The sequence below is a fragment of the Mizuhopecten yessoensis genome, unplaced genomic scaffold (assembly GCF_002113885.1).
Source record: "Mizuhopecten yessoensis strain PY_sf001 unplaced genomic scaffold, ASM211388v2 scaffold716187, whole genome shotgun sequence".
Classification (NCBI taxonomy): Eukaryota; Metazoa; Mollusca; class Bivalvia; order Pectinida; family Pectinidae; genus Mizuhopecten; species Mizuhopecten yessoensis.
Window position 1 is genome coordinate 95891 of NW_018479991.1, and position 19520 is coordinate 115410.

At 37.1% G+C, this 19520-nt stretch overlaps 1 protein-coding gene across 2 annotated transcripts; it reads right to left on the reverse strand.

Annotated features, from left to right (window-relative positions):
• Nucleotides 1–3992: 3992 nt before the first annotated feature.
• Nucleotides 3993–19520, reverse strand: LOC110442000 (uncharacterized protein DDB_G0271670-like). Of its 2 annotated transcripts, XR_002461974.1 has the most exons (4): nt 19106–19520; nt 14385–14520; nt 8269–11020; nt 3993–8222 (listed from the first exon to the last, which is right to left on the reverse strand). XR_002461974.1 is itself a non-coding variant. In XM_021485375.1 (3 exons), the coding sequence occupies exons 1-3, from the start codon at nt 19414–19416 to the stop codon at nt 10217–10219; spliced, it is 1251 nt and encodes a 416-aa protein (XP_021341050.1). In that variant the 5' UTR covers nt 19417–19520; the 3' UTR covers nt 3993–10216. The 2 variants fall into 2 exon arrangements, 1 of the variants encoding a protein (XP_021341050.1); XM_021485375.1 differs by having other exon boundaries at nt 3993–11020.

Consider the following 19520-nt stretch of genomic DNA (forward strand, 5'->3'; position numbering starts at 1 on the left):
CTAACTTTGTTGGGGCTATAAAATGTCTCTTTCTGTCTGATACAGAAGTAATCCACGGTAAGACATTTAATGAAAACAAGTAATCCTAGGTAAGACATTTAATGAAAACAAACAAGACACACCGAGATTACCTTAAAAAGAATTTATCTCAATTAGAACAAAATTGTGGTAATATTTTGACATCTTTCAAAATATCACAATAGGCAAACACATGCATGGTTTTGAAATACAGAGTTACACAGGTAAAGACATATACTTCAATAGTCTGTGGATTTTATATAAAATTACAGCTGAAATTGTCATCCCAAGCCGTGTCCTTTGTATGCTATGTACCATGGGAGAGTGTAGTTCATGCTCAGCCCGGTAAACCACAGGGGACTAAGGTGATACTACCCTCCCTACAACACATAAGTACGATAAGGAAGTGCGAGTCCCAGCTGGTGTTAAATAAGTACCATAACCTTTTACTCAAAAATCCAGGTCAGACAATCATACAGTATTCCTGATAAGTTACATGGAAAATGATACACAAATATAGCACTAAAGACTTCATATATAAATAGTGTAATGATGTTGAATCACTGATTTAAACATGATGTATGACTGAAGGTAGACCAATAGCGTTATTGTGCAGGCAATGGAAATTTTCATACTGTTACATGATTCTGATGAAATAACATATTGCTTAGTTATGGTAGACTGTTCACACATCACGAGGATGAATACATATTATTACATCAATGACTTTACTTACACAAACCTGATTGCTCCGTAAACCTTGACTGATGAAAATAAATTTCCTACTTACATGTACATAGTGTCTTCAAAATACTGGATTCTTCAACAAGAAAATATCATTTTCATTCTAATTCTTCATAGATATACAAACATGATGTGTGGAGAATATAACAGGAAATTCTACCAGTTTATGTAACAATTCCACTTAAATCCACATGATATAAAAGCTATCTTTTTCAAAGGACATTTTTTGACTAATTTAGCTTTCATCAAGAAACAAAAGCGGAACCAGTGAAAATTTTCACCAAAAAATTGTCAACTAACATCACAACTAACATCACCTGTTAAAAAGGTAAACTATCAAAACTACCTGTCTATAAAGGTCACTTTCATAATGCAAATACCTGTTTATAAAGGTAACAGCTACAAAGTAAATATCTACAAAGGCCATTTCAAATACCTGTCTTCACAGGCCATTACCCGACTAAAAAGACCACATCTTCTAAGCTGTCTCTAGAGGCCATCCTGATATATAAGTCGCCCTACACAGCAAATATATCTGTTACCTGTATAAAAAGACTACATCTTTTAAGCTGTCTATAGAGGCCATCCTGATATATAAGTCGCCCTACACAGCAAATATATCTGTTACCGGTATAAAAAAGACTACATCTTTTAAGCTGTCTATAGAGGCCATCCAGATATATGTCCCCCTACACAGCAAATATATCTGTTACCTGTATAAAAAGACTACATCTTTTAAGCTGTCTATAGAGGCCATCCTGATATAAAAGTCGCCCTACACAGCAAATACATCTGTTACCTGAATAAAAAGACCACATCTTCTAAGCTGTCTCTAGAGGCCATCCTGATATATAAGTCGCCCTACACAGCGAATATATCTGTTACCTGAATAAAAAGACTACATCTTTTAAGCTGTCTCAAGAGGCCATCCTGATATATGTCACCCTACACAGCAAATATATCTGTGTTACTTGTATAAAACAAATACCTGTATATAAAGGCCACCTCTGTGTAGATAAATCTTGTATATAAGACACAAAAAGATTGTAGTCTCTATTCTTCCAAACTTTCCAGTATTAAAACCAATTTATACAAGTTACAGCACATCCTCGTTTCCTTAGTGACTTTGTACAAGTTTATTGACAATTCTATATATAACAACACTGTTTTGGTTTCTTTACATCTTAACTAGGATGAGTCAGTCATACTGAAGTTTCAACAGTGAAACAGTGAGAATTCCTGCCTGATATCTGATTCCACTTTGGCTATTTGATGGCATTATTGGGAATGTGGAGCTGAGACAATCTTCTGAGTGTGAGACATATCAGTCTGGAATATCGCCTACACTTTGGAGTATACTACAGCATATAACACAAGAAATTTAAAGCTCGCGGCAGACTCCATCTGTAGGTGATATTACATCCAGGTTCTATGTGGCAAGGTTATGTAATACAATGAACATAATCAACCAAACAGCTATAGTATCAGATGTCTGCCATTTTTAAGATCAATATGAATTGAATGATATTATGTAAATATAATTTTCTGAAAAAATCATACAACAATCTCAGAATAATTTGTTGGAAATGTATTTTGTATGAAAATATTAGGCCCTATATATCTCAGTGCCTTTTTCTCTGCCCTTGGAAAATGATTTTCAATGCTGCCCATGAATTAGCACATTTTTGTTTGTGTGAGAAGCACTAAATGTTACGATACCCATTCACACTGGATAGCATAGATATACAAGTACAGCATTTTGAGGAAGGGAGGTAATTCTGTAATCCTCGTTAATATTTCGGTGTATTGATGTTAAAACATATCAATAATTGTATCCATTATCCACAGAACGAACACGTATTACAACATCACCATAGTATAAACTGTTACATAAAATTATGGGTAATGGGTTACATATTTTTATTATATATTCTCCATCAGTGCCTTCAGAAAACTTCACACAGCTATTTCTCATATATCTTAACCGTATAACTCTGTTTCACTGTCTTGGCAATCATTTTCTATATAAATACTTATCTAGTTATACATACATGATATAGGAACCACTCTTTTTTGTGTAATCAATCCCTTTACACCTGATCATAAATAATAAACTATACCCTGAATTGTCATCAAGAAAACACGATTCTAATTATAATACTTCAGTAGTATATTGAATACAAACCTATTTTCAAACTCTGAACTAATTTATATTTGAAATACAACTTGACATCAAAGCATGTCTCTCTACTTTTATACAAAGTGACAATACACATCAGACTGCTGTACAATGACCGTACTATCATACCTGAACTTGGACATGTTTAACAATCCTTTTGAACATCCTGATAGGCCATCAGTTATAAATAGGATCTTTAGAAGAAAAAAAAATGAAATTGAAAAATGTTTATGCCGACAATATTGCTCTACATTTCACAATCCAGAACACCCCTAGCTTTGTGGTGTCCATACACTTCTAGCCACAAACCAAGTATTAGTTCAGGCCAATAGTGACAGACGCCATCCAACCAGAAGGTAATCATATCCATTCTGTATAGGAGAACATTTATAATAATTTGAAGGAAAGTATGAATATCTAGGGATTCAAAATGACTGTAATTATTTATTTGAATTTAATCAGAAATACTGGCCTAATGAATCATTAAACTCCTCAACCTGTATACAACCAAGCCCAGACAAATACCAAGTGTTAAAGTCGTCTAGGGCCGCATTCGTTTATCACGATCCCAACAGGTTGGACCAGAGTTGTTTGTTTATGAGATAATGTCGGACCTACTAATCTGATGCTGCTTTCATTTGCAGGTCTGTCGGGATTAATACCCAAAAATGTTACATTTAAAAACAAACAAACCAGTCGAACCGGATACACAAAAGGGGCCCTGATCTCTGTTTATATGTAATACACATGTTAACATTCTGATAACTTCCTTGTTCCACAAACAATACTGTGAGGAGGAGGATGTAACATCTCTTTTCCTTAGCAAACCCGTTATCTGACAAACCAAACGATAAATAATATCTATCACATACACGTGGCTTCAATTTAAATTGAAATGAAAATAACTCAACAAAGATCGGCATTTAAGGATCCCTGTCCCACTGCACTGTGGTAACTACAGTAACCTCCCCTTAAGGATCCCTGTCCCACTGGACTGTGGTAACTACAGTAACCTCCCCTTAAGGATCCCTGTCCCACTGCATTGTGGTAACTACAGTAACCTCCCCTTAAGAATCCCTGTCCCAATGCACTGTGGTAACTACAGTAACCTCCCCTTAATTTCATTTAGGCATGTAAACATTTGAGCCAGGACACTTTCGTTGACTGGGTATCTCAGTAGGTTAGAGCAATAGTAACAACCTGAAGTAACTCACAGTTAATCCTGGTCCAGTCCCACTTAACTTTCTACACTCAGAACTCTATTGTTAATCCTGGTCTAGTCTCACTTAACTTTCTACACTCAGAACTCTATTGTTGATCCTGGTCCAGTTCCACTTAACTTTCTACACTCAGAACTCTATTGTTGATCCTTGTCCAGTTCCACTTAACTTTCTACACTCAGAACTCTATTGTTGATCCTGGTCTAGTCCCACTTAACTTTCTACACTCAGAACTCGATTGTTGATCCTGGTCCAGTCCCACTTAACTTTCTACTCTCAGAACTCTATTGTTAATCCTAGTCCAGTCCCACTTAACTTTCTACACTCAGAACTCTATTGTTGATCCTGGTCCAGTTCCACTTAACTTTCTACACTCAGAACTCTATTGTTGATCCTGGTCCAGTCCCACTTAACTTTCTACTCTCAGAACTCTATTGTTAATCCTAGTCCAGTCCCACTTAACTTTCTACACTCAGAACTCTATTGTTAATCCTGGTCCAGTCCCACTTAACTTTCATCACTCAGAACTCTATTGTTAATCCTGGTCCAGTCCCACTTAACTTTCTACACTCAGAACTCTATTGTTGATCCTGGTCCAGTCCCACTTAACTTTCTACACTCAGAACTCTATTGTTAATGACATTTTGCTTATTTCATGAATATTATTATTTCCTTTTCAGAAATGCTTTATCCCAGCTGTAGTCATATGCTAGACAGTTTCCTATGTGTAGATACAGTTTTTGACAGTGGTACGGGGATCCAAAAATAACCGGTCTATCTAGCACTGCCAAACAGTTGTTTACACAAACATTAATAATACAATAATTAATTTAGTTATTCCATTTAAATATAAACAAATAATTGCATAAAATATATATACAATTCAAAATTTTGTTAAAGGAATATAATTTCCTGCAGATCTGAAGTAGTTGCCTTGTACATACAAATATCTTGAAAATTCCCAACTAAGTACAAATCATCCAATACAAATTCACAACATATGATAATAGCAAGCATCATTTCAAGCGTTTCCCCTAGGTCCTTAACTGTTGTCAGCCTGTTACCATGCTTCTGTATTTCCTTATGTCGCTGTGTAATGCCTCACTCCTATTTATAGATACAATAGTTGACATCGATTCTCAATGCTATTTGTCAGCAGACTTCAGCACAATGCTACAATCGAGAACAATTTTAATGGAGAAACTAGTAGATGTGATCAACATTACAAAAACCCTTTAAACAAGGGATATATAAATACCCTGCAGACCCTAGTAATCATGTTATTTTCAAAATGCATATTAAAGTGACCTTGATATTAATTTATTTTTCTGGGTTTATTTTACTTTTGGTCAAATCATGGATTACTGACAGTAGTTGTCTGATTGCTGGACAGGACCCATGTTAATACAGATGTCAAATTTCTTCACAGAGCCATATATTTCTCCATTAGTTAAAAGGATTACGCATTCTTAAAATACCGAAAGGTGGTGGATACACAATAAAATAGTCAAAAAAACATTTTTTCTAATAATTATCACCCGAATAGTCAATGATACACATCCTCATTGACTTTCAGAAAAACACATTCCAACAGAACCCAGCAATTCAATTAATTATATTATTGTACTATAGACATCACTAATTAATCTACATAAAACTTATCTTCTGCATTGCACACACAAACAAAAAACACAAATTTGAAACCAAGATTTACCATCTGTTCTTGCTAAAAACAGATGCTCCATTTCGTTCCAAACAACTAAATAGAAAATTAACAAAATTTGCAATAAAAATAAATTAATGTAAATTTCCAAATATGTATAACTTAACCTAGAGGATCTTTGGCATTGTTAGCCTTCATTCAAAATGCCATCCAAAAATGAAAATGATTCATATTTTGCACATTACTATGCTATTTGGTGATAAAATGGCAAAACCTGCTGACATTAACAACTGGGAATGGTGTCTTTCCTATGTATCTCTCACATCGAGTGGCTAGAAACTTTCTCAGTATCATAGACATTGACCATCTACACAACACTAGTGTAGGGCATCATATATATCTAATTTACCCCATTACCTTCCTTTGATGAATGTACATACATGTATAATCTTTTTTAGAACATGTCCACTTAGTGGACATACTTTCTGTACAATGGTATATTTATATCTTCAGATGGGGTAGGGAATGCAAATATTTTGATAAGATTAAATTTCTCAAATATATAATAGGATAAATGGATAGCACTTTGAGTGATAATAATGATGGCAGTCGAGATATAAATGGCTGGCCACCTAAGTTGGGCCTCTTAGATGTTTTAAATGCATGCATAACAATCACAACATTGACAAATCTGAACACAGCAATATACTGGCAATAGTAGCACTGTCGAACAAAAGATAAAGTGATCAATTGTGTCTACACCATTACCTTATAACTAGGAATCTGGACTATTTTAAACCACCCTCCAATTTTCTAAACTTGTCAGTACACAACCTTTCCAGCAACGTTTTGTTCAGATCTCCTTCATGTGACTAACAATAATATGTTTTCATCAACGAATCACATTGGAATTTAATCATTTTTCAGGATATGAAACAAATATATATCATGAACTACAAATTATTGTTTCTTTAACATTATGAAAAATGCAAATACAGTAGCACATTATCAGTCCTCCAATCTGAACACTTCCAAGTCCATCACTATTTTATACCTAGGAAACATAACATTGAATTAACAGAATCTAATTAGAATTGCTTATAAAATGGTAATCAAACAAATTACATATATAAATTACAATTCACAAAAACCATGCATCTATCACAATAGTAATGCTAGATCGATACAACTCAATACAATAAATCAAAATAACACAAATATATCACATTCAATCTACTGGTTCAATAACATACATCTACAGCCCTTTATACCAAACCTCAAGTTATGAAATATCAACACATCACTACTGGTTCAATAACATACATCAACAGCCCTTTACAGCAAACCTCAAATTATAAAATATCAACACATTACTGTTGGTTCAAAACCCTGAATCACTGAGGTAAAATAATTCCTTGAATATCACAATCAATTTTTTTCAGTAAAAGAAAATATCACTTTGATCTTTATTTTTTACATGTATTATGAGAAGTTGTGTGGGTGTGGTCTATACTTGACAGGTGGTCACTCTAACTGTTTCTACTGGTTAACACTAAAATTGAGAATATGAGGTTAGACAATGCAAAGGTATCAAAAACTGCCATGGCTTATCACAAACTAACAACTTGTCAAGTTCACATTATGGTTTTAAAATGCAATATCATTTCATTATTAGTGATCAAATTTATTAAAAAAAGAAACATGCACATCAAATTTAAAGTTATATGGCCAAAGATTAAATCAAGTTGTTAGGTCAAAGGTTAAAGTTCAAAGGACATACAACGGTTTGTCCCCCCCCCCATTAGTATACCAAGAGGAGTGTCCCATGTTAATGAACACAACATCCAGTGGTCAAACAGAGGTGGCCAGATTGACCCATTACATTATTAACACTGAAGCATGTATTATCGTCGGTTTAGAAATGTACAATATTTCTAGAGCCCCAACTCCATCCAGCCTGTATTTGGTGGATACAATTAGTTTACTTCTCAGCCATGATTAAGTTATAAATGATCAACCACTGTATCATTGGTACGGTCAATTCTGTTGGTCTTCAAATCTAAGTGGAAATGCAATTTTCAGATAAAAGTCTGTTATCATATTTAATTTGTTTTACACTTCAAGTATTATTTAAGCGAGCAAAGAACTGCAAATTACTGCAAGCCTTTTATTTTATATGAAAGGCGTTAATGGGATTCACATAAAAAAATAGACCAGCACACTAAAAAAATATGTTGTTTACACTGTTTTTTTGTTGTTGTTTTTGGAAATGATCCTATAAAATGCAGTTGTTAATATATTGGTCTTACACTGGTAGCCTCCCTGTGTTGTAGGACTGTACCAACTAAATAGATACAATAATGTATATATATACTCTATCACTACTAAACCGGGAAACCTCAGACAACACAGATCTTTACCTCCAGTGCTCTAAACCGGGAAACCTCAGACAACACAGATCTTTACCTCCAGTGCTCTAAACCGGGAAACCTCAGACAACACAGATCTTTATCTCCAGTGCTCTAAACCGGGAAACCTCAGACAACACAGATCTTTATCTCCAGTGCTCTAAACCGGGAAACCTCAGACAACACAGATCTTTATCTCCAGTGCTCTAAACCGGGAAACCTCAGACAACACAGATCTTTACCTCCAGTGCTCTAAACCGGGAAACCTCAGACAACACAGATCTTTATCTTATGGAAAATCAAAAATCATGAGAAACAGGTTGTCTAAAAAGTTCAACCAAGTGTGTCAGATATATTCTCAAAGTTCAATCAAGTGTGTCAGATATATTCTCTAAGTTCAACCAAGTGTGTCAGATATATTCTTCAAGTTTCCTGCATCGTTAACATAAAATCATTATACAAATTTTGTCAAAAAAACATCATCACACAATTGCTTTTTCAAATGAAAACAGAGAAATAAAATATACGAGTCACAAACTTTAAATAAAAGCTTAACATATTTTTTTTTTAATAATCTAATATAAATGATAAATTGCCAAATTTGTACCATTTTATGATGACTCTATTGAACTTTGAGATTTCGAGTACATTTTCTCACTAAACTGGTAAATCAGCAATAAACGTCTACACACATGTACAGGGTGTCAGAATTAATCTACTTGGTAGCACACACAATAATCACAAACAGAGATTGTGAGACGAAGATGAACACTTGTAGTGTGCTATTACTGAGCAACCTTTGACCTCAGCTAACACATAAACCATTACTGGCATATTATATATGGGAATGATATGTACCAAATGTCGATGAAATTACTTTGATTCAAAATCTTGTGATCAGGAAAAATATGCTGCCAAAAACAAATTTGTACCTCATACTTAATTAAAAACAAATGCGATAATTCTACAATATTGAAAAATAAGCTGGTTACCTTCCTACATAACTCACTAAACGTTATTCCCCAATACTTACACAGCACCAAACTGCACCCACTGCCACGGACTCTCAGAAAAACCTCCTTAACTGAGCAAATGGTCAGTTTTACAAAGGTTTTGATGAGCAAAACCTGACTTTGGTATTTCTAGACTTAATTGATTTCATACTTTTGAAAAAACTGCCCTTAATAGGGCGCTTGTTAAAAAATTGATTATAATAACTTGTTATAGTTATAGCCCCATTGGGCAGTGTACATGTCTGAAAATTTAAACCAACACTTTGTACATTTGACATCTAGACATGATTTCCAGTTATATTTTATAAAGAATTTACCTATAAAACTCTTCTGGTTCCGGCACGAGTATTTTTGGACAAACCAATAGTATCCTACCAATGAAAACAGCAGGTGTCCCGATTACCAGAGCCCAGATTAACAAGGTTTTACTGTATAACATTATGATCAAACCATTAAACATCATTTTCATACTTGTGATAAGTAATTACATGTAAAGTGGCACTCATTCCTTTAAAACAGAATATCATTTCATTACAACAATCAGCAACTTACAAATAAACAATTAATTCAAAGAGTCTGACTAAAAGAATTGATGAAAAAATATCCTTAAAACATTTCATGTCTTTATATGAAAACTTTAGGGAAAATCTTCTTCAAATAACACAGAATGTCAAAAGCAAAAGTTATGAACTAATTCAAATATTTGACAAAAAGGAAAATTGTTCTGATTATTGCAAGAACAGCAATAGTAATATTACGCCAATGGTTACAACTCCAAGGTTACATTTAGAAAAAGGACCAAATGTGAATCTAATTCTGCCAGTCTTTTCATAACATAAATGCTAAAACATCAAAGAAATCTATTTTAAGTAAAATTTAACTGGAAACAATAAGAAACATGAATTCTATCACATCATACAATCCAATTCTATAAATAGATCAATAATATTACACATTCACGAAATACTTTATCAGTGGAACTTTGGAGCATGCTTTGCCCCGCCATTCCCATTGGTGCTGCCTGTGCTGCCTTTATTCCAGTGGTAGTTATCTCCCTTGCTATGGTACGATTTCTGGTAATTTCCGTTGCCATGATAGCTGCCTTTGTTGTGGGCATTGGTGGAGCCTGTTGATGAGGCTGTGTTGCCAGGATACGCCCCGTTACTCCTTGCCTTGTTGTCAGTACCACGTTTCTGTCCCTGATTGTAGCTACCTGGCGCCGCCAATAATGGCACAGACGTCGATGATGACGTCGATGTTGATGAGCTAGAAGATGATGCTGATGGAGTGGTGGAAGATGACGTAATTTCTGCCGAGGATTTTGACTTGGTAGCTGACTGACAACTAACCTTTTTCTTGTCCTCAGTTGTGGTAGCTCCACATGGCACCTTGGTTGCCTTATTCAAATTCTCACCTGCTTTCACAGTCTTATTACTGTTCTGGTTTTCCTTAGTTTGATTGACACAGCTTTCCGTTGACTTGGTGGGTGGTTGTTTTGCTGGTGAAGACGAGGCGGACTTCCCTGCAGCATTGTTTACCTGGTCCATGAACTGCTGCCGCACTTCAGTGACATGATCAGGAGAGACCCGTTTCCCGTTCACCTGTGACTCCTCCTCTGATGTACGTCGCTGACGGTTCGTTGAGCTGAAGGCCTGGTTGTTGTAGAAGTTGTGCTGGTGCTTGCTGTAGAAGTTTGCTGTCTTACCGTAGTAAAGTCCCCGAGAGAACTGCTGAGGACGGCACTGAGAGGTACTGCGAGTTGTCACAATGTTTACCTGTAAACACAACAACAATTGTTTTTTGTAACAGTGCTGGGGTATGGAACAATTGAACTAGCCACAACGCCTGTGGTCAGTAGAGTTCAAATCAGACCTAGTATTTAAGGATTAACTTGAATATATTTTTTATGTTATGGAGATATAACACAAAAAACCGGAGTGTACTCTAAATAAACTGTGAAGCGGTTTATGATGACAGTACACTCTGCTTTTTTGTGTTATAGCTCCATAACATAAAAAATATATTCAAGTTAATCCTTATAATTTAATCTTCTATACACAATCCCTGTGGAAATCCACTTTTATTGATGGACTCTTTTCTCTTAGAAATTGTTATGCCGCTGTATCAGCCAACCAAAAGTGATGTACAAACAGTGACATCATTTTTTACATTATGGGCTGATAACATAATTTTTTAAGCCAATCAAGATGCTTGTTACCAGCAAGATTAAATTATATATTATTAACACTTTCACCATCATAGACCATAATGGACTCATTCCAATAAATGCATGGTAGAGTCCAGTAAAGTTACCTATGGGTAAAAGGGTTAATTGAATTTTCAGAAGGAAAACCAGCAATATTGATTTTCAGATTTTGGTGAAAATAGAACCTGATCAGCGGGTAATTGATATAAACATATGCAGAAAGTTTCAGGAAAATCACAGCATTCCTCAAGAGTTGGCACATATATGGACACCATGTGTATACAATTGATTTATTCATAATATTATTCCTAACATTAGAGATCATAAGTTACTAAAGACTTTTATCCTCTTTCTTAATGAATTGCAACCACAACCACCATGGGCTACTGGAAAAGATACCATATTTGCCATAAGTAACCAAGGCACTTCTGAAAATAGCTTAAATGGATTCCTCCGGAGGCACTTACAAAATTAGCTTTAATGCAGCCCACTTATTAGGATAACACAATGTGAGTTATGATGAAACAATTGTGACTTTAACTGTTGCTACAGTGTAACAGAAGGACAGTACACACATGTCAGTGTGGCTGGAGGTACAGTGTAACAGAAGGACAGTACACACATGTCAGTGTGGCTGGAGGTACAGTGTAACAGAAGGACAGTATACACATGTCAGTGTGGCTGGAGGTACAGTGTAACAGAAGGACAGTATACACATGTCAGTGTGGCTGGAGGTACAGTGTAACAGAAGGACAGTATACACATGTCAGTGTGGCTGGAGGTACAGTGTAACAGAAGGACAGTATACACATGTCAGTGTGGCTGGAGGTACAGTGTAACAGAAGGACAGTATACACATGTCAGTGTGGCTGGAGGTACAGTGTAACAGAAGGACAGTATACACATGTCAGTGTGGCTGGAGGTACAGTGTAACAGAAGGACAGTATACACATGTCAGTGTGGCTGGAGGTACAGTGTAACAGAAGGACAGTATACACATGTCAGTGTGGCTGGAGGTACAGTGTAACAGAAGGACAGTATACACATGTCAGTGTGGCTGGAGGTACAGTGTAACAGAAGGACAGTATACACATGTCAGTGTGGCTGGAGGTACAGTGTAACAGAAGGACAGTATACACATGTCAGTGTGGCTGGAGGTACAGTGTAACAGAAGGACAGTATACACATGTCAGTGTGGCTGGAGGTACAGTGTAACAGAAGGACAGTATACACATGTCAGTGTGGCTGGAGGTACAGTGTAACAGAAGGACAGTATACACATGTCAGTGTGGCTGGAGGTACAGTGTAACAGAAGGACAGTATACACATGTCAGTGTGGCTGGAGGTACAGTGTAACAGAAGGACAGTATACACATGTCAGTGTGGCTGGAGGTACAGTGTAACAGAAGGACAGTATACACATGTCAGTGTGGCTGGAGGTACAGTGTAACAGAAGGACAGTATACACATGTCAGTGTGGCTGGAGGTACAGTGTAACAGAAGGACAGTATACACATGTCAGTGTGGCTGGAGGTACAGTGTAACAGAAGGACAGTATACACATGTCAGTGTGGCTGGAGGTACAGTGTAACAGAAGGACAGTATACACATGTCAGTGTGGCTGGAGGTACAGTGTAACAGAAGGACAGTATACACATGTCAGTGTGGCTGGAGGTACAGCGTAACAGAAGGACAGTATACACATGTCAGTGTGGCTGGAGGTACAGTGTAACAGAAGGACAGTATACACATGTCAGTGTGGCTGGAGGTACAGCGTAACAGAAGGACAGTATACACATGTCAGTGTGGCTGGAGGTACAGTATACACATGTCAGTGTGGCTGGAGGTACAGTATAACAGAATGACAGTATACACATGTCAGTGTGGCTTGCAATCTGATTAAAATCATGTTACATGGCTTCGTTAACTTTGTACTACGCCTGAACATCTGAGTGTGCCGCGGTCAGGGTCACGTTCAGGTGACCTTTATATTTATAAATACTCATTAAATTTTGACCAATCAGAGACCCTCTTTCAAAAGGGCGCTCGGAGTTGCAACAAATATGTCGGACATTGATGAGAATGATGCGAAAGTTCTGAAGTTATTTGAGATTGATCGTCTGAAACCCGAACAGAAAAAGATACTCGACGCTTTATTAGAGAAGAAAGACTGTATGGCGGTGATGCCTACGCAATTATTACCTAATGGGTACGTTTTCCTTCCTCGGCGTCCTAGAAACGTCAGTTCCCGCCGCCATATTTGTTTTGGAAAACTAATCTGTTCGATACCCCTCGCTATTTATCTATCAACCATGATATTCCGATTCGCTGGCGAACTTTTGCCAGCGCGCCTCTGATTGGTTCATCTAAAGGTCACTGGAACGTGACCCTGACCACGGCACATTCAGATGTTCAGGCGGAGTCATGTAACATATGATTTTAATCAGATTGTGTGGCTTGAGGTTTGGATATCAAATGTTTCATCAGCTTCACATGAAATCCAGCCATGATCATCGGACATAAACATCTTCTATAAATATATATGTAAGTTCTGTAAACTACTGACCGGCCTAGTGATCAGGTCTGGGATGGGGAGGGAGTTTATAGGAATTCAATTCCTCTCGAAAAAAGGAAAGGGGTGCTAATTACAGCGAATATGGTACATAAACATTGTAGATAACAATGAACATGAACCTTCATAAGAAAATTACATACTATATGTGTGTGTGTGTGTATACATGAATATTGATCATGATATTAAAACAATTCTTATCAAGCTCAATATCAACACATGGGACATTTTCATTACCCTGGTAGATGTAATTTACAAATGTAGCGATGAAATCAGTTCTGTGAACACTTCTTCACTACAGCACAATAGAGTTGGTAATATTAAATATCAAAAATTTCTCCCAATTATATGGAAACAATACCATCTGGTTATGTCGTTCTCGCTCCTTCTCCATGATTTCATCGATGTTGATGACGTGGGCCCGGTTCTCCAGGTTTCCATCCTTGGTGGTTGCAAGTGTGTACATAGAAACTGATGATCCGTGCATCTCGCCAAACCTGAGTAAATAATATATGTCAAGAGGATTACTCAGATGCCAAACCTGAGTCAATAATTTATGTCAACAGGATCACTCTGATGCCAAACCTGAGTCAATTATATGTCAACAAGATTACTCTGATGCCAAACCTGAGTCAATTATATATGTCAACAGGATCGCTCTGATGCCAAACCTGAATCAATTATATGTCAACAGGATTACTCTGATGCCAAACCTGAGTCAATTATATGTCAACAGGATTACTCTGATGCCAAACCTGAGTCAATTACATGTCAACAGGATTACTCTGATGCCAAACCTGAGTCAATAATATATGTCAACAGGATTGCTCTGATGCCAAACCCGAGTCAATTATATGTCAACAGGATTACTCTGATGCCAAACCTGAGTCAATTATATGTCAACAGGATTTCTCTGATGCCAAACCTGAGTCGATTATATATATCAACAGGATTGCTCTGTTGCCAAAACCTGAGTCAATTACATGTCAACAGGATCACTATGATGCCAAACCTGAGTCAATAGGATTACTCTGATGCCAAACTTGAGTAAACAAGCAAATTTGTGGAATTTATATCCCCCGCTTTCAGGACATATTGTAGGTAACCGTTATTGAGGTAATTAGGTTTAGGTCTGCAGTAAGAAGCCGTCTGTCATGGACATGTTCTGTTCTTTCACTTCACACACTCGTTGACAAAGATAGATATAACATTAGTGCAGGCAAGTTCGCCATGCACCCAAATTCGCAACCCTGTGAAGAAAATGCCATGACGTCATAATACATAAGATTTGACGTAAACAATGTCACCATAGTCTTCAACACAATTAAAGCCTTAACATATTTTGACAAGGAGGTGTATAAAAAGGTAGTCATATTATTAATTTAAACAGTTATAAAATATCTTGTAAAAACTGAATCTTAAATATTTGGTCTATTTGACAGACATCTTGTCAACTTAACTCATCAATCTAAGGCCTGTTGGTTGTGATCTAGTGTAAAAGCATTACATACAAATTAAAAATACCCATATCTCAGTTCTAATTGCAGTTTTATGGTCGACTGATCATGAGCCATCAATATTGATAAATACAATGTACTGACGACCCAATGCTTGTTTATGGAAATTTATGACACTTGGAAAGATTTGATAACTCATTTTCCATTTTCATGCACTTTCAGGCCGACATGGTCTCTACGTACAATCATCATGCGATTGTACGTAGAGACCGTGTCGGCCTGAAAGTGCTGCTGTACAATCGTATGCTGATTGTACGTAGAGACCGTGTCGGCCTGGAAGTGCTGCTGTACAATCGCATGCTGATTTTACGTAGAGACCGTGTCGGCCTGAAAGCGCTGCTGTACAATCGCATGATGATTGTACGTAGAGTCTGTCTGCCTGAAAGTGCTGCTGTACAATCGCATTATGATTGTACGTAGAGACTGTCTGCCTGAAAGTGCTGCTGTACAATCGCATTATGATTGTACGTAGAGACTGTCTGCCTGAAAGTGCTGCTGTACAATCGCATGATGATTGTACGTAGAGACTGTCTGCCTGAAAGTGCTGCTGTACAATCGCATGGTGATTGTACGTAGAGACCGTGTCGGCCTGAAAGTGCCGCTGTACAATCGCATGGTGATTGTACGTAGATCTAGAGACCGTGTCGGCCTGAAAGTGCTGCTGTACAATGGCATGATGATTGTACGTAGAGACCGTGTCGGCCTGAAAGTGCTGCTGTACAATGGCATGCTGATTGTACGTAGAGACCGAGACTAGCGTTAACCTTGAATTACCCAAAGATGACTTTTACATGGAAATGGAAGTACATTTACACCATCTGGGGCAGTCTCTGTTGAAGTTTTTTGTCATGTTTTCCTTTGACATGCAAGATTTACACGTGACAAATTCTCCAAAAGTCAGGGGGACGGGAATAGACCGTTGGTAGCCCTGGACCCTCTCATCCGGACCGATGCCGATGGAGAAAAAAAAAATGGGCACAGATTTGGAAGTTTATATTTGATCTGGACTAAGCCTTCATTGCGATGCATGCAAATTCACCTCATCTCAGCCGATCCCTGCCATCTTACTCAAACAGCATTGATCAGTTTCTTCAAGTTACCGAAAATTAAGTATCACAGCTAAGAAAAGCCATTTATTTCAATGTTAATCATTGTTACACAAACAAATGGAGCTGTTAGTATCAGTACGACTTGTGTAACATAAACACACAAAATTTTACAATTAAACACTTACATTGTTTAAAGGGACATCACGTGAAAAGGCGTTTTTTTTTTTAATGAATGTATGTATTGTATGCACTTCCACTTATGTTACCTCGCTATCCCCATATTCATAGTCGATTCCAAATGTCCAGTTTGACCACTTGAATTGTTCGGGAAAGCCCTGCTAAAAACAGCGCCGATAACGTCACCTGACTAGGCAGTAAACACAAGTGGTGCGAGCGAGATGAAACGGTTTCCAAAGGGGCCCCCAGAGAGGGGCCGTTGGGCAACTGCAACCTCTTACCGCACTATGAAACCAAGTTATATGATTTCTAAGTCCGTATTCAAACTTATTGAACAGTAATTATTCATTAGAAGTTAATTGCACACTTGCCAATGTTCAGAATTTAAATTTATTTAGCTTTAAACATAAATTTGTTGCCAATACAATTAAACAAGGGATGGGGCACAAGTTTTTACAATTTATCACAGCCTTCTCCCGTCATACATTTACAATTAAATGTCAACAATGATAATAGACATAAACATAAAGTAGATATATTTAAATATATATTGAATTTAGTACCGGAATGTGGCCGGTACAGATGGTACGGGGCTAAACACCTTCCCTACACCAAGGGACAAACCTTTCTGATTTTTTTTTATATATTGCTGGGGCAGAGGAGGCCGGGTATTCATATTAGTACTAATTTAAATCTTGCATGTAAAAACAAAAATAATCGTTTAATTCAGCAATATAATTAAATCATACCATTTTATTGAACGCGGTAATATTATAAATTAGGTAAATCCACGGATTTAGATAACAAGTATCTCGGTGACCCAGAAAATATGCTGTGGGCCATCACAACAGTTATCCCTTGGAGGGCCTCATGGCAAAATCAAACTAACCAGTCACTTATCCCTTCCTTTCGCATAAACCACTGTATAATTATAGAAACACAAAGTAAACTCTCTCCAATACATGCCCATTAACATATTGAACTAAGTTCATCTGTGTTCAAACTCAGACAAAAAGATACTAGCGAGCTTAATAGTTTTAGATATTTATTCATAACATAAACAGCGCTAGCATTTCTGTCGATTCCATTTCAGCTTAACCGGCTATCCGGAAGAATACATGCACCGTACTAACTGCTACGGCAGTTATTTTCTCCTTTGAATACTGCCCACCTGCAATAATGATTCCGTAACGTACTCCTTGCGCTATCTTTTGACCATTTGGCAACTTTTCGTTTCGTAGCTGACACGGTACAACACTTTTCTTTCGCTTACTTCACACGGCCAGTCATTTTGTTTACAAAGAAATGGTGTGCTATGCGCATGCGCTAGTAGAGGGAAATCCCTGAACAAAACGTTGGTCAGACAGGTAGAAATACCGATGATTTTCTTAGATTTAATCATTTTTATGAATCTATTTCAGCCAAATCCGATCGTTATTTTCCATAAGGAGTCTCACTTGATATGTTTATGTAGTATTTGAAAAAAAGACAAAAAATAAAGTTACTTCACCGTGATGCCCCTTTAAATGCACATTATACTTGCAAATTAGTGAAATGTTTAAAGGTTGCGAAACTGCATGCACCTTTGAGCAAAACCACTGAAGGCCTGATGACGTCACACATGTGTTGCTGCGTGACGTCAGGCGTTTTTAGTACAACAATGTTTATTTATAGGAATTTCAGTCAAGTCTTCTTCTGTACAGGTACTAGTTGGCATTTTGATAAATGTATGCTTACATTTGGACGATTTATTAACTGAAACCCTTACTTATAAATGTGACGAATTTGCCTGCACTAACGATAGACCAAGCAGAGTAACCCATTTACCAACAACACCTTTTTTCAATAGTGCACCGATTTCCAGAAAACGGGTCAATAGGCCATCAACCTTTTATTCCCAATCAATATCTTGGTCTATGAAAAGGTGTAGTGTACTACTGGCCAGTAGTATTAGCCACCTATAAAACTATAGAGCCCTAATATAACCTTGGAAATGTCAAAATCTATTGAAAGTATTCTAGAACGAAGATTCAACCATGAACGAATTTGGTATGTCTTCTACCTCTATTTCTCCCTGTGAAAATGTGCTTGCTGGATATTGCTAATCGTTTGTTCGTACAAATCACGGGTACTTTCCACACGATGGTATGTTTATAAATCATAAAGCAGCCTAAAGCTTTCTGGAGCGGAGACATGATACCCGACTGGCCGACATTATACATAACTTTAACGAGATACTTACATCAGCGCATATTCATCAAATGTATATTATACACCATTTTTTCTGACATAAGTCATCGTTATACCTTCAAAACAACATCCTCAAACACGTTTTTTACCTGCAGCAAACGTCCTCGGGGTCGACCCATAGTGTCATTTCTACAGGTAAAAGCAACTCCGCACATTCTAATCCGGCGTCACTCGCAGCTTTTTCAAGGACCGGGTCAATCGGTTCCGATGGATTTATACGGATACATCTGAATCCTTGTCCCTTAGCCGGCCTATCTCTGTACCAATGATTCTTAAATTTTTCTACCAAAATGGCGGATAAACAACTTGAAAAGTCGTCTACCTTGCCCTCCGAAAGGCTACCATTTTGTCGAATAAGCCGTGTCACAAACACGACTGCCGCGGCGATTTCTTCTCGCATACCTCAAAACATTAAATTCAATCCGTATTCTTAAATTCATTGAAATAAAACCACTAAAATGTTCGGATTCTCTCTTACGTGCTCCCTTCGATCTTGTTGACACA